This window comes from Anomaloglossus baeobatrachus, chromosome 5, assembly GCF_048569485.1.
Source record: "Anomaloglossus baeobatrachus isolate aAnoBae1 chromosome 5, aAnoBae1.hap1, whole genome shotgun sequence".
NCBI lineage: Eukaryota > Metazoa > Chordata > Amphibia > Anura > Aromobatidae > Anomaloglossus > Anomaloglossus baeobatrachus.
In genome coordinates, this window is record NC_134357.1 from 593,173,647 (window position 1) to 593,188,863 (window position 15,217).

Genomic DNA, 15,217 nt, shown 5'->3' on the forward strand with positions numbered 1-15,217 from the left:
TTTTCTGACTACCTCTTCTGCCTACTGTTTTTGTACCTCGCTGCCCGATCCAATTTTGACCTCTGCTACGTTTTCTGATTACGTCCTTGCCTGACGATTATGTCCCTGTTCTGCAATTCCTGGTTTGACCCTGCCTGACGACTACTCTCATCGGACTGCTGCCTTCCACAGGTATTGAGCACCTTGGGCCCTGTGTAATTCCAAATCCCTGTATAGGGGTTAAAGGGTTTCAGGGTTCTGGGGGTCCTGCTTGGAGAGTGGCTTCCTTCTAACCTGACTATTACAGCCCATCTGAGTCTGTGGATCCAGGTAGGCATTACACAACCATCTCTACATGACCAACCGTCTCAGTATGGCCAAGCATCTATATATTGCAAACCATCTTTACAAGGCCAACCATCCCTACATGGCCAACCATCTCTACATGGCCAACCATCTCCACATGGCTAACCATCTTTACAAGGCCAACTATAAGAAACATGGCCAACCATCTCTACATGGCCAACCATCTCTACATGGCTAACCATCTTTACAAGGCCAACTATAAGAAACATGGCCAACCATCTCTACATGGCCAACCATCTCTACATGGCTAACCATCTTTACAAGGCCAACTATAAGAAATATGGCCAACCATCTCTACATGGCCAGTCATCTCTACATGGCCAACCATCCCTACAAGGTCAACAATCTCTACATGGCCAACCATCCCTACAAGGTCAACAATCTCTACATGGCCAACCATCCCTACAAGGTCAACAATCTCTACATGGCCAACCAACCGTACAAGGTCAACAATCTCTACATGGCCAACCATCCCTACAAGGTCAACAATCTCTACATGGCCAACCATCCCTACAAGGTCAACAATCTCTACATGGCCAACCATCCCTACAAGGTCAACAATCTCTACATGGCCAACCATCCCTACAAGGTCAATAATCTCTACATGGCCAACCATCCCTACAAGGTCAACAATCTCTACATGGCCAACCATCCCTACAAGGTCAACAATCTCTACATGGCCAACCATCCCTACAAGGTCAACAATCTCTACATGGCCAACCATCCCTACAAGGTCAACAATCTCTACATGGCCAACCATCCCTACAAGGTCAACAATCTCTACATGGCCAACCATTTCTACATGGCCAACTATTTTTACATGGTCAACCATCCCTACAAGGTCAACAATCTCTACATGGCCAACCATCCCTACAAGGTCAACAATCTCTACATGGCCAACCATCCCTACAAGGTCAACAATCTCTACATGGCCAACCAACCGTACAAGGTCAACAATCTCTACATGGCCAACCATCCCTACAAGGTCAACAATCTCTACATGGCCAACCATCCCTACAAGGTCAACAATCTCTACATGGCCAACCATCCCTACAAGGTCAACAATCTCTACATGGCCAACCATCCCTACAAGGTCAATAATCTCTACATGGCCAACCATCCCTACAAGGTCAACAATCTCTACATGGCCAACCATCCCTACAAGGTCAACAATCTCTACATGGCCAACCATCCCTACAAGGTCAACAATCTCTACATGGCCAACCATCCCTACAAGGTCAACAATCTCTACATGGCCAACCATCCCTACAAGGTCAACAATCTCTACATGGCCAACCATTTCTACATGGCCAACTATTTTTACATGGTCAACCATCCCTACAAGGTCAACAATCTCTGCATGGCCAACCGTTTCTGTATGGCCAACCACCTCTACATAACTAACCTTCTTTACATGGCCAGTAATCTCTACACGGGCAACCATTTCTACATGGCTAACCATCCCTACAAGGCCAACAATCTCTACATGGCCAACAATCTTTACAAGGCATTCACCTTGTAAATTGGCCATGAACAAAGGGCAGAAGACAAGGCAAGACAAGCAGCACAGAGTACTTCAGGAGGGGAGAGCACTGATCTTATAGGAGGACACAGAGATACATAGAGGAAGGAGCAGGTCCCAGCAGCACAGAGTATTTCAGGAGAGGAGAGCACTGATCTTATAGGAGGACACAGAGATACATAGAGGAAGGAGCAGGTCCCAGCAGCACAGAGTATTTCAGGAGAGGAGAGGGCTGATCTTATAGGAGGACACAGAGATACATAGAGAAAGGAGCAGGACCCAGCATCACAGAGTATTTCAGGAGAGGAGAGCACTGATCTTATAGGAGGACATAGAGATACATAGAGAAAGGAGCAGGACCCAGCAGCACAGAGTATTTCAGGAGAGGAGAGCGCTGATCTTATAGGAGGACACAGAGATTCATAGAGGAAGGAGCAGGTCCCAGCAGCACAGAGTACTTCAGGAGGGGAGAGCACTGATCTTATAGGAGGACACAGAGATACATAGAGGAAGGAGCAGGTCCCAGCAGCACAGAGTATTTCAGGAGAGGAGAGCACTGATCTTATAAGAGGTCACAGAGATATATAGAGGAAGGAGCAGGTCCCAGCAGCACAGAGTATTTCAGGAGAGGAGAGCGCTGATCTTATAGGAGGTCACAGAGATACATAGAGGAAGGAGCAGGACCCAGCAGCACAGAGTATTTCAGGAGAGGAGAGCGCTGATCTTATAGGAGGTCACAGAGATACATAGAGGAAGGAGCAGGTCCCAGCAGCACAGAGTATTTCAGGAGAGGAGAGCGCTGATCTTATAGGAGGACACAGAGATACATAGAGGATGGAGCAGGTCCCAGCAGCACAGAGTACTTCAGGAGGGGAGAGCACTGATCTTATAGGAGGACACAGAGATACATAGAGGAAGGAGCAAGACCCAGCAGCACAGAGTATTTCAGGAGAGGAGAGCACTGATCTTATAGGAGGACACAGAGATACAGAGGAAGGAGCAGGTCCCAGCAGCACAGAGTATTTCAGGAGAGGAGAGCGCTGATCTTATAGGAGGTCACAGAGATACATAGAGGAAGGAGCAGGTCCCAGCAGCACAGAGTATTTCAGGAGAGGAGAGCGCTGATCTTATAGGAGGACACAGAGATACATAGAGGAAGGAGCAGGTCCCAGCAGCACAGAGTATTTCAGGAGAAGAGAACACTGATTTTATAGGAAGACACAGAGATACATAGAGGAAGGAGCAGGACCCAGCAGCACAGAGTATTTCAGGAGAGGAGAGCACTGATCTTATAGGAGGACACGGAGATACATAGAGGAAGGAGCAGGTCCCAGCAGCACAGAGTATTTCAGGAGAGGAGAGCACTGATCTTATAGGAGGTCACAGAGATACATAGAGGAAGGAGCAGGTCCCAGCAGCACAGAGTATTTCAGGAGAGGAGAGCGCTGATCTTATAGGAGGACACAGAGATACAGAGGAAGGAGCAGGACCCAGCAGCACAGAGTATTTCAGGAGAGGAGAGCACTGATCTTATAGGAGGACACAGAGATACATAGAGGAAGGAGCAGGACCCAGCAGCACAGAGTATTTCAGGAGAGGAGAGCGCTGATCTTATAGGAGGACACAGATATACAGAGGAAGGAGCAGGACCCAGCAGCACAGAGTATTTCAGGAGAGGAGAGCACTGATCTTCTAGGAGGACACAGAGATACATAGAGGATGGAGCAGGTCCCAGCAGCACAGAGTACTTAAGGAGGGGAGAGCATTCATCTTATAGGAGGACACAGAGATACATAGAGGAAGGAGCAGGTCCCAGCAGCACAGAGTATTTCAGGAGAGGAGAGCACTGATCTTATAGGAGGACACAGAGATACATAGAGGAAGGAGCAGGTCCCAGCAGCACAGAGTATTTCAGGAGAGGAGAGCACTGATCTTATAGGAGGACATAGAGATACATAGAGAAAGGAGCAGGACCCAGCAGCACAGAGTATTTCAGGAGAGGAGAGCGCTGATCTTATAGGAGGACACAGAGATACATAGAGGAAGTAGCAGGTCCCAGCAGCACAGAGTACTTCAGGAGGGGAGAGCACTGATCTTATAGGAGGACACAGAGATACATAGAGGAAGGAGCAGGTCCCAGCAGCACAGAGTATTTCAGGAGAGGAGAGCACTGATCTTATAAGAGGTCACAGAGATATATAGAGGAAGGAGCAGGTCCCAGCAGCACAGAGTATTTCAGGAGAGGAGAGCACTGATCTTATAGGAGGACACAGAGATACATAGAGGAAGGAGCAGGACCCAGCAGCACAGAGTATTTCAGGAGAGGAGAGCACTGATCTTATAGGAGGACACAGAGATACATAGAGGAAGGAGCAGGACCCAGCAGCACAGAGTACTTCAGGAGGGGAGAGCACTGATCTTATAGGAGGACACAGAGATACATAGAGGAAGGAGCAGGTCCCAGCAGCACAGAGTATTTCAGGAGAGGAGAGCACTGATCTTATAGGAGGTCATAGAGATACAGAGGAAGGAGCAGGTCCCAGCAGCACAGAGTATTTCAGGAGAGGAGAGCGCTGATCTTATAGGAGGACACAGAGATACATAGAGGAAGGAGCAGGACCCAGCAGCACAGAGTATTTCAGGAGAGGAGAGCACTGATCTTATAGGAGGACACAGAGATACATAGAGGAAGGAGCAGGACCCAGCAGCACAGAGTATTTCAGGAGAGGAGAGCGCTGATCTTATAGGAGGACACAGATATACAGAGGAAGGAGCAGGACCCAGCAGCACAGAGTATTTCAGGAGAGGAGAACACTGATCTTATAGGAGGACACAGAGATACATAGAGGAAGGAGCAGGTCCCAGCAGCACAGAGTATTTCAGGAGAGGAGAGCACTGATCTTCTAGGAGGACACAGAGATACATAGAGGATGGAGCAGGTCCCAGCAGCACAGAGTACTTCAGGAGGGGAGAGCATTGATCTTATAGGAGGACACAGAGATACATAGAGGAAGGAGCAGGTCCCAGCAGCACAGAGTAGTTCAGGAGAGGAGAGCGCTGATCTTATAGGAGGACACAGAGATACAGAGGAAGGAGCAGGACCCAGCAGCACAGAGTATTTCAGGAGAGGAGAGCACTGATCTTATAGGAGGACACAGAGATACATAGAGGAAGGAGCAGGTCCCAGCAGCACAGAGTATTTCAGGAGAGGAGAGCGCTGATCTTATAGGAGGACACAGAGATACATAGAGGATGGAGCAGGTCCCAGCAGCACAGAGTATTTCAGGAGAGGAGAGCACTGATCTTATAGGAGGACACAGAGATACATAGAGGAAGGAGCAGGACCCAGCAGCACAGAGTATTTCAGGAGAGGAGAACACTGATCTTATAGGAGGACACAGAGATACATAGAGGAAGGAGCAGGTCCCAGCAGCACAGAGTATTTCAGGAGAGGAGAGCACTGATCTTATAGGAGGACACAGAGATACATAGGAAGGAGCAGGTCCCAGTAGCACAGAGTATTTCAGGAGAGGAGAGCGCTGATCTTATAGGAGGACACAGAGATACATAGAGGAAGGAGCAGGTCCCAGCAGCACAGAGTATTTCAGGAGAGGAGAAAGCTGATCTTATAGGAGGACACAGAGATACATAGAGGAAAGAGCAGGTCCCAGCAGCACAGAGTATTTCAGGAGAAGAGAGCACTGATCTTATAGGAGGACACAGAGGTACATAGAGGAAGGAGCAGGTCCCAGCAGCACAGAGTATTTCAGGAGAGGAGAGCACTGATCTTATAGGAGGACACAGAGATACATAGAGGAAGGAGCAGGTCCCAGCAGCACAGAGTATTTCAGGAGAGGAGAGCGCTGATCTTATAGGAGGACACAGAGATACAGAGGAAGGAGCAGGTCCCAGCAGCACAGAGTATTTCAGGAGAAGAGAGCCCTGATCTTATAGGAGGTCATAGAGATTCAGAGGAAGGAGCAGGACCCAGCAGCACAGAGTATTTCAGGAGAGGAGAGCCCTGATCTTATAGGAGGTCACAGAGATTCAGAGGAAGGAGCAGGACCCAGCAGCACAGAGTATTTCAGGAGAGGAGAGCACTGATCTTATAGGAGGTCACAGATATACAGAGGAAGGAGCAGATCTCTGAGATATCCTATTATATGAGAGTGGTGGTCCTGCACGTCGGCAGCAATGATTTGGGAGGTCGGTCATCCCGGGAGTTGATCATGGACATAAAGTTTGGCCTGTTCAGATTATGGTCGTCTTCTCCGGGATTGATCATATGGTCAGATAAAGGGACCCGTCTTACATGGAGATACACGAGATCGGCGGATCGGATCAACAAGGCGCGGATAAAAGTCAACAAAATTGTGGCAAAGAATGGCGGTTAGGTGGTCAAACACGCGGAGTTGGAAAAAACGTTGCAGCTATATATGTTATATATAGGCATAGATTTATGGATGTTGGGCTTTCGGGATGGCATTGTGTAAATATGCGGCATCAATTGTCTGACTGGTAGTGCCGTCCCCGCCAAAAGAACTGCATTGTTATACACTGTGATGGTGAGGACTCTGTGCTGGTGTTCTTTTTATTCTCCATTACTTATTTTATTCTCCCTCAATTGTCTAATTTTCTTTTAATCCTATTTTTATTTTTGCATATTTATATTTATTTAATTTAGCATTTTTTAATTTCATCTTTACATTCTTAGTTTTTATTATATTTTATTTGCTTCTTATTATTTTCCTTTCTTTTAATTTTTTAATTCTTCTTTTGATCATACATTTTTATAGCTTTCTACTATTTTATTTTTGTTTGTTTTTTTTTCATCTTTATATATACTTAATTTTGCATTTTTTATTTCATCTTTAAATGTTTATTATTTTTTACTATATTTTTTTATTTTACATTTTATTTTATTATTTTTAATACATTTCTTTTTTTATTTTTAAATTTATATTTGTTTTTTTTTTTTTTGCTTCTTTTTATTATTTTCCTTTCTTTTTAGTTTCTGTTCTTCTTTTGATCATACATTTTTAATGCTTTCTACTATTTTATTTTTGTTTTTGTTTTTTTTCATCTGTATATATACTTAATTTTGCATTTTTTTATTTCATCTTTAAATGTTTAATATTTTTTACTATATTTTTTTATTTTACATTTTATTTTATTATTTTTAATACATTTTTTTTTTATTTTTAAATTTATATTTGTTTTTTTTTTTTTGCTTCTTTTTATTATTTTCCTTTTTCATTGTTCTTCTTTTGATCATACATTTTTATTGCTCTCTACTATTTTATTTTTGTTTTATTTTATTTTTTCATCTTTATGTTTACTTAATTTTGCATTTTTTTATTTCATCTTTACATTTTTATTATTTAATATATTTTTTATTTTACATTTTATTTTTAATACATTTCATTTTTTATTTTTGTATTTGTTTTTTTTTTTGCTTCTTTTTACTATTTTCCTTTAGTTGTTTTTCTTTTCATCATTTTTTATTCCTTTCTACTATTTTATTTTTGGTTTATTTTATTTTTTATCATTGCATATAATAAATTTTTGTTTTTTTTTAATTTTATCTTTACATTTTGATGTTTTTTTAAGATATATTTTTTTATTTTACATTTTTTTTATTATTTTTACTACATTTCTTTTGTTGTTTTTACATTTGTATTTGTTTTTACACTGCGGAATATGTTATTACCCTTTTTTTTAAACTTTTTTTTTATTTTTTTTTTAGTATTATTTCGTCAGTATTTTTTCGTCACACCATTACAACATCAAAGAATTATTCAACACTTTCTGTCATATCCAGATGTACTTAGAACACGAGCTGGAGAGATTTTCATCAGTGAAAGTTTCTATTCACTGACAGTAAACTCCGAGCCGATTCCTGTGTACACAGCATGGCCGCTCCTCTGCTACAGGACAGAGTCCAGTTCTGCTTAGTTGTTTGTGATGTGGTCCTGTGCCAGGCGGAGAGTGCGACTGATAAGCTTCTTACCTGCTGTCACTCTGCAGCCACTGTTTATGGGGTTACTCTGCCGCCATTGTTTATGGGGTCACTCTACCGCCACTTTTCATGGGGTCGCTTTACTAATAGTCATGGTCTTACTCTGTCCGAGTAGCTTTATACAAACCTGGCCTCCTCTAACCTTGTTCCAAAAAACAGCAGCTATAGGTTCTTCTAAGAAGCTGCCTAGCACTCTGAAACTAAAAATGGTGGAGGCCACAAAGCATGGGAAGACTATAAGGAGATAGCAAAGCGTTTTCAAGTTGCCATTTCCCCAGTTCAAAATGTAATTAAGAAATGGCCATTACCAGGAGCAGCGAAGGTCAAGATAAGGTCTGGAAGACCAAGCACAATTTCTGTGAGAGCTGCTGGTAGGATTGCTAGAGGCAAATAAGAGCCCCTGTGTGACTGCAAAAGACCCTCAGGAAGATTTAGCAGACTCTGGAGTTGTGGAAAATTGTTCTACTGTTCAGAGACATCTGTACAAATATGGCCTTCATGGAAGAGTCATCAGAAGAAAACCTCTCCTGCGTCCGCACCATAAAATTCAGCTTCAGAAGTCTGCAAAAGAACATCCAAAAAAGCCGGATGCATTGTAGAAACACGTCCTGTGGACCCATGAGGATAAAATAGAACTCTATGGCCACAATGATTAAAGGTATGTGTGGAGAAAAAGGGGCACAGAATATCAGGAAAAGAACATCTCGCCAACCATTAAGCATGGGGGTGAATCAACATGCTTTGGGGTTGTGTTGCAGCCAATGGTACAGGGAAGATTTCATGGGTAGAGGGAAGAATGGGTTAATGAAATTTGAACAAATTATTGATGCAAACACAACACCATCTGTACAAATGCTGAAGTTGAGAAGAGGAGAAAAGAGAATGGCATCTAGAAATGGAGTATGAACCTAAACATACGTAAAATCCCCAATAGGCGACCTCAAGAGGCGCAAGCTGAAGGTTTTACAATGACCCTCACAGTCTCCTGATCTGAACCTCATTGAAAATCTGTGGAGATACCTTAAAAGAGCAGTGCACGCAAGACAAGCCAGGAATCTCACAGAACTGGAAGAAGTCTCCAAGGAAGAGCAGAGCATGCAAGACAAGCCAGGAATCTCACAGAACTGGAAGATGTCTCCAAGGAAGAGCAGTGCATGCAAGACAAGCCAGGAATCTCACAGAACTGGAAGATGTCTCCAAGGAAGAGCAGAGCATGCAAGACAAGCCAGGAATCTCACAGAACTGGAAGACGTCTCCAAGGAAGAGCAGAGCATGCAAGACGAGCCAGGAATCTCACAGAACTGGAAGACATCTCCAAGGAAGAGCAGTGCATGCAAGACGAGCCAGGAATCTCACAGAACTGGAAGATGTCTCCAAGGAAGAGCAGAGCATGCAAGATGAGCCAGGAATCTAACAGAACTGCAAGACGTCTCCAAGGAAGAGCAGTGCATGCAAGACAAGCCAGGAATCTCACAGAACTGGAATACATCTCCAAGAAAGAGTACTGCATGCAAGATGAGCCAGGAATCTTACAGAACTGGAAGATGTCTCCAAGGAAGAGCAGTGCATGCAAGATGAGCCAGGAATCTCACAGAACTGGAATACATCTCCAAGAAAGAGTACTGCATGCAAGATGAGCCAGGAATCTTACAGAACTGGAAGATGTCTCCAAGAGCAGAGCATGCAAGATGAGCCAGGAATCTCACAGAACTGGAATACATCTCCAAGAAAGAGTACTGCATGCAAGATGAGCCAGGAATCTTACAGAACTGGAAGATGTCTCCAAGGAAGAGCAGAGCATGCAAGATGACCAGGAATCTCACAGAACTGGAATACATCTCCAAGAAAGAGTACTGCATGCAAGATGAGCCAGGAATCTCACAGAACTGGAATACATCTCCAAGAAAGAGTACTGCATGCAAGATGAGCCAGGAACCTCACAGAACTGGAAGACTTCTCCAAGGAAGAGCAGTGCATGCAAGACAAGCCAGGAATCTCACAGAACTGGAAGACATCTCCAAGGAAGAGGAGAGCATGCAAGATGAGCCAGGAATCTCACAGAACTGGAAGACTTCTCCAAGGAAGAGCAGAGCATGAAAGATGAGCCAGGAATCTCACAGAACTGGAAAACATCTCCAAGGAGGAGCAAAGCATGCAAGATGAGCCAGGAATCTCACAGAACTGGAAGACTTCTCCAAGGAAGAGCAGTGCATGCAAGATGAGCCAGGAATCTCACAGAACTGGAAGACGTCTCCAAGGAAGAGCAGTGCATGCAAGACGAGCCAGGAATCTCACAGAACTAGATGATGTCTCCAAGGAAGAGCAGCGCATGCAAGACGAGCCAGGAATCTCACAGAACTGGAATACATCTCCAAGGAAGAGCAGAGCATGCAAGACGAGCCAGGAATCTCACAGAACTGGAAGACATCTCCAAGGAAGAGCAGAGCATGCAAGATGAGCCAGGAATCTGACAGAACTGGAACACGTCTCCAAGGAAGAGCAGAGCATGCAAGACGAGCCAGGAATCTCACAGAACTGGAAGACATCTCCAAGAAAGAGCAGAGCATGCAAGACGAGCCAGGAATCTCACAGGACTGGATGAGGTCTCCAAGGAAGAGCAGAGCATGCAAGACGAGCCAGGAATCTCACAGAACTGGAAGATGTATCCAAGGAAGAGCAGAGCATGCAAGACGAGCCAGGAATCTCACAGAACTGGAAGACATCTCCAAGGAAGAGCAGTGTATGCAAGACAAGCAGGAATCTCACAGAACTGGATGATGTCTCCAAGGAAGAGCAGTGCATGCAAGACGAGCCAGGAATCTCACAGAACTAGATGATGTCTCCAAGGAAGAGCAGTGCATGCAAGACGAGCCAGGAATCTCACAGAACTAGATGATGTCTCCAAGGAAGAGCAGTGCATGCAAGACGAGCCAGGAATCTCACAGAACTGGAAGATGTATCCAAGGAAGAGCAGAGCATGCAAGACAAGCCAGGAATCTCACAGAACTGGATGAGGTCTCCAAGGAAGAGCAGAGCATGCAAGACAAGCCAGGAATCTCACAGAACTGGAATATGTATCCAAGGAAGAGCAGAGCATGCAAGACGAGCCAGGAATCTCACAGAACTGGAAGACGTCTCCAAGGAAGAGCAGAGCATGCAAGACGAGCCAGGAATCTCACAGATCTGGAAGAAGTCTCCAAGGAAGAGCAGAACATGCAAGACGAGCCAGGAATCTCACAGATCTGGAAGACATCTTCAAGGAAGAGCAGTGCATGCAAGACGAGCCAGGAATCTCACAGAACTGGAAGACGTCTCCAAGGAAGAGCAGTGCATGCAAGACAAGCCAGGAATCTCACAGAACTGGAAGACGTCTCCAAGGAAGAGCAGTGCATGCAAGACGAGCCAGGAATCTCACAGAACTGGATGATGTCTCCAACGAAGAATGGAGGAAAATCCCTCAGACAAGACGTGGTTACAAGGCGTTTACAAGCTGTAATAATTGCCAAATGGGGTGCTACTAAGTACTAACGATGCAGGGTGCACAAACATTTGCATCATCCAAATACAAAGAAAATGTATCATATTTAACTTTCTGCTTTTCAGAGATCATTTCATCTTCAATTTGCTGAACTGTTCACAATAACAGTAATTTTGACCAGGGGTGCACATACTTTTACATGCCACTGTATAGGGTTATTTCACTGGCATTATTAATGTTAATTAAGGGGTCCTTTTTTTAGCACAATTAGTCATGGGGTCACTAATACTATTCAGGGGGTCACCCTTCTGACACTTTTTATGGAGTCCCTTTTCTGACACTTTTTGGGGTCACATCCTGGCGCTGGATATAGGGTGAGGGTTTCTGGGATCCACATCCCAGTTGTTTAGTGAAAGTGGGCAACTATGGGTTAACAAGACAGTGCCCCGCCTTAAAAGTCTGCCTACTTCCTGCATGATGGCGTCTGCTGAGCTGAGGGGCGAGCTGCTCTGCTCCATCTGTCTGAGCGTCTACACCGACCCCGTGAACCTGAGCTGTGGACACAACTTCTGCCGGGAGTGTATCACCCTGGTGCTGGATACACAGCGAGGGTCCGGAGCTTACAGCTGCCCCGACTGCAGAGCAACCACCAGGAACCGTCCTCCGCTGCAGAAGAACATAGCCCTGAGCAACATCACAAGACGTCTCCAGTCTACCCCGCCAACACAGGGCCTGTTTGAGGTCCCATGCTCTTACTGCGTTAATGCTCCAGCACCTGCTGTGAAGTCCTGTGTGTTATGTGAAGCTTCTCTGTGTGAGGACCACCTGAAGGTTCACAGCAAGGCGGAAGAACATGTCCTGTGTGAGCCCACCACTAATCTGGAGAGCAGAAAATGTTCCATCCACAAGAAGATCCTGGAATATTACTGCATCGAGGACTCTACCTGCATCTGCGTGACCTGTTGTCTGGTTGGAGAACACAAGGGACACCAGGTGGAGACACTGGCTGACTTCTCCAAAAAGAAGAAGCAGAAGGAGAAACTCAACGATCTCATAGAGAAACTGAACTCAAAATGTAAGGAAACTGAGGAAGAAATAAAGAATCACCAGGAACATGTGAGACAAGTGACGGACCAAGCAACGGATGCAACAGAGAGGCTCAACCTTCTGTTCTCAGATGTCAAGAAACAGGTTGAGGTCCTACAGAAAAACGCCCTACGTAGCGTGTCCTGGCACCTACATATCGCTTCGTTCTCAGCCAATGAATTGATCAATCGGATGGAAATAAAGAGAAATCAGTTGGCCTTTAAGATAAATTACCTAGAGAAGCTGTGTAACATGTCCGGTCCTTTACCAGTCCTAAAAGTGCCAGATGGTGAGGACAACCACACTGGGTTCAGAGATCCTGAAGTTGTTGAAATCCATAATGTTGGGGATCTCGATGTCCAATCGATCTTTGAGAATACACAATCCAAGATACATGATACAATCAAGAACATCAACGTGTGGATCTTCAAGGAGGATCCTACAGACCTACTCCTGGACATGAATACAAATGCTACCAATGTACGAGTGTCAGAAGATCAGAGGACCCTGTCCTTCTCGGAGATGGTCCAGGACGTCCCAGACACACCACAGAGATTTAAGCAATATCAAGTACTGAGCACCAAGAGTTTCACATCAGGAAGACATTACTGGGAAATGGAGACCAGTGGATCAGGAGTGTGGAGAATCGGCGTGTGTTACCCCAGCATGGACAGGAAAGGGACCAACTTCTACATTGGAGACAACAATAAGTCCTGGTCTTTGTCCAAATTAATTCATCTTGCTGTAGTCCACGATCACCATGTAGATAAGTTACGAATGCATATTCAAAGCAACAAGTATGGGATCTATCTGGACTATGATGGTGGCCAGTTGTCCTTTTATGAGCTGGGTGACACCATCAAACATCTTCACACCTTCACAACCACCTTTACTGAGCCCCTGCATCCGGCTTTCCATGTCTCAAATTGGTGTAGTCACCTTCTCAATCGTTCCAACTCTGATGTCTGGATCCGAATTATAAATAATCGAGGTAAAATAGAATGTGGGGCATTGACAAGGAATCTGGCAAAGGAACGTCCATCACCTCTGGAGAAGAAGGATAGCCATGTACCAAACAACGAGTGCTGTGTCGCATAGTCATGAAATACAACCATGGATGTCCGACTCAAGAATTTACCAAGGTCACACCAATGTCCCACATAAAGGACACAACAGTCCCATGGATGTGTCTCGATGGTCACGCCTCTTGGACAATACCAGCTTTCCACCTCTACATGAGAGCAGGGATGCCAGGAACGGTGACTAGAGGGCCGTAGTGATCGGAGAATCACCCTTCAATAAAAATTGTAACAAGTTTAAAATACATTTTTTTATGTTTTTTCTATAATTTACTTTGAATGTTAGGCTCTGTGCCCACGTAGCGTATTTTCATGCAGTTACGCTGCGTTCTGCACCGCAGCGCAGCTGCATGCGTCCTGCGTCCCCAGCACAATCTATGAAGATTGGGTATAATCCATGCCCACGTTGCGTATTAGAACGCAGCGCTTCGGCGGTAGATCATCCTATAGAAGATGCGAGTATAGGAGCCAAAACAAAAGTTTTTATATATATATATAAAAAAAAAATAAATTATTTCAACATGTTAAAAAATAATTAAAAAGAGGAGTTCACCTGCAGTCACAGAGGTACCGTGGGAATCACCAACTGTGACCCCAAGTGAACTCGTTGCCGGACTGCTCTGCCGCCGTGCCATGTAATCCGATAGTCTGGCATTGAGTTCACCTTTAGTCATAGCTGGAGGCTTACATAGAGGGTACGTGGGAACCACCAGCAGTGACCTCAGGTGAACCCACTGCCGTACTGCACTGCCACCATGTCACACAGTCCGGGAATGAGTTCACCTGCGGTCACAGAGGTACCGTGGGAACCACTAGCTGTGAACTCTCATGACCTCACTGACGTCTCCGCTTCTCACAGCCGGTGACTTCCCTGTTGTCTTCAGTGTGTTATAGAGGCTGCAGAGACCGGTCACATTTTCTAATGTCACTGCGCACCGCAGCCTGTGGATGTAGCAGAGTCAAGGATCATTGTGGGACATCATTATGGATTACATTGGACCTGTGAGGGTGTTTTGGGGGTTAATAAATGGGTGAAATAGTGTGCCTGTACTTTTGTATTTCAAACAAAGGATTTTTTTGTGCTTTTGTTTATTTCCTTTGACTTACAAGGTTAGTAATGGGGGGGGGGTCTCGTAGACACCTCTTCATTACTATCCTAGGGCTTGATGGCAGCTGTGATTTTTGACAAATCACAGCTATCAACCCCATATATTACCCATATTTCTACTGCACCAGGGCAATCGGAATGAGCCAAGAAAAGCACCAAAATTGGCACGTCTAATTGATTTTCCAATTTTGGGGCAGCTGTGGGCTGCAATTTTTATCCTGGGTGGGGCAAAACATCAATGGCTCTTCCCACTCTGATAATACCAGCCTCCATGGTCCGCTTTAATTAAAACCCCACCCCGATTTTAAAAATTTTTAATTAAAAAAATAGCTTGAAATCCCCTCTATTTTTGATAACCAGCCAAGGTAAAGCTGACAGCTGGGGGCTGCAGCCCATAGTTGACTGTTTTACCTGCCCTGGTTATCAAAAATAAGGTCGGCGCCCACATCATTTTTTTTTATTTTTTAGTGGTGCCCTGGTCAATCACAGCCATGCCAATACTTGACATGGTTGTGATGGGGCCGAAAGTGCCCACACCGTAAAAGCTTGCTGATTGCTGCTCTGCAGCCTTTCAACAAGC

General features: G+C 44.9%; 1 protein-coding gene across 1 annotated transcript; it reads left to right on the top strand.

The window, feature by feature from the left end:
* Nucleotides 1–11,831: 11,831 nt before the first annotated feature.
* On the top strand, nt 11,832–13,849 carry LOC142310490 (E3 ubiquitin-protein ligase TRIM39-like). The gene has a single exon (XM_075348013.1). The coding sequence runs from the start codon at nt 11,839–11,841 to the stop codon at nt 13,546–13,548; it is 1,710 nt and encodes a 569-aa protein (XP_075204128.1). The 5' UTR covers nt 11,832–11,838; the 3' UTR covers nt 13,549–13,849.
* The last annotated feature ends 1,368 nt before the right edge of the window (nt 13,850–15,217 follow it).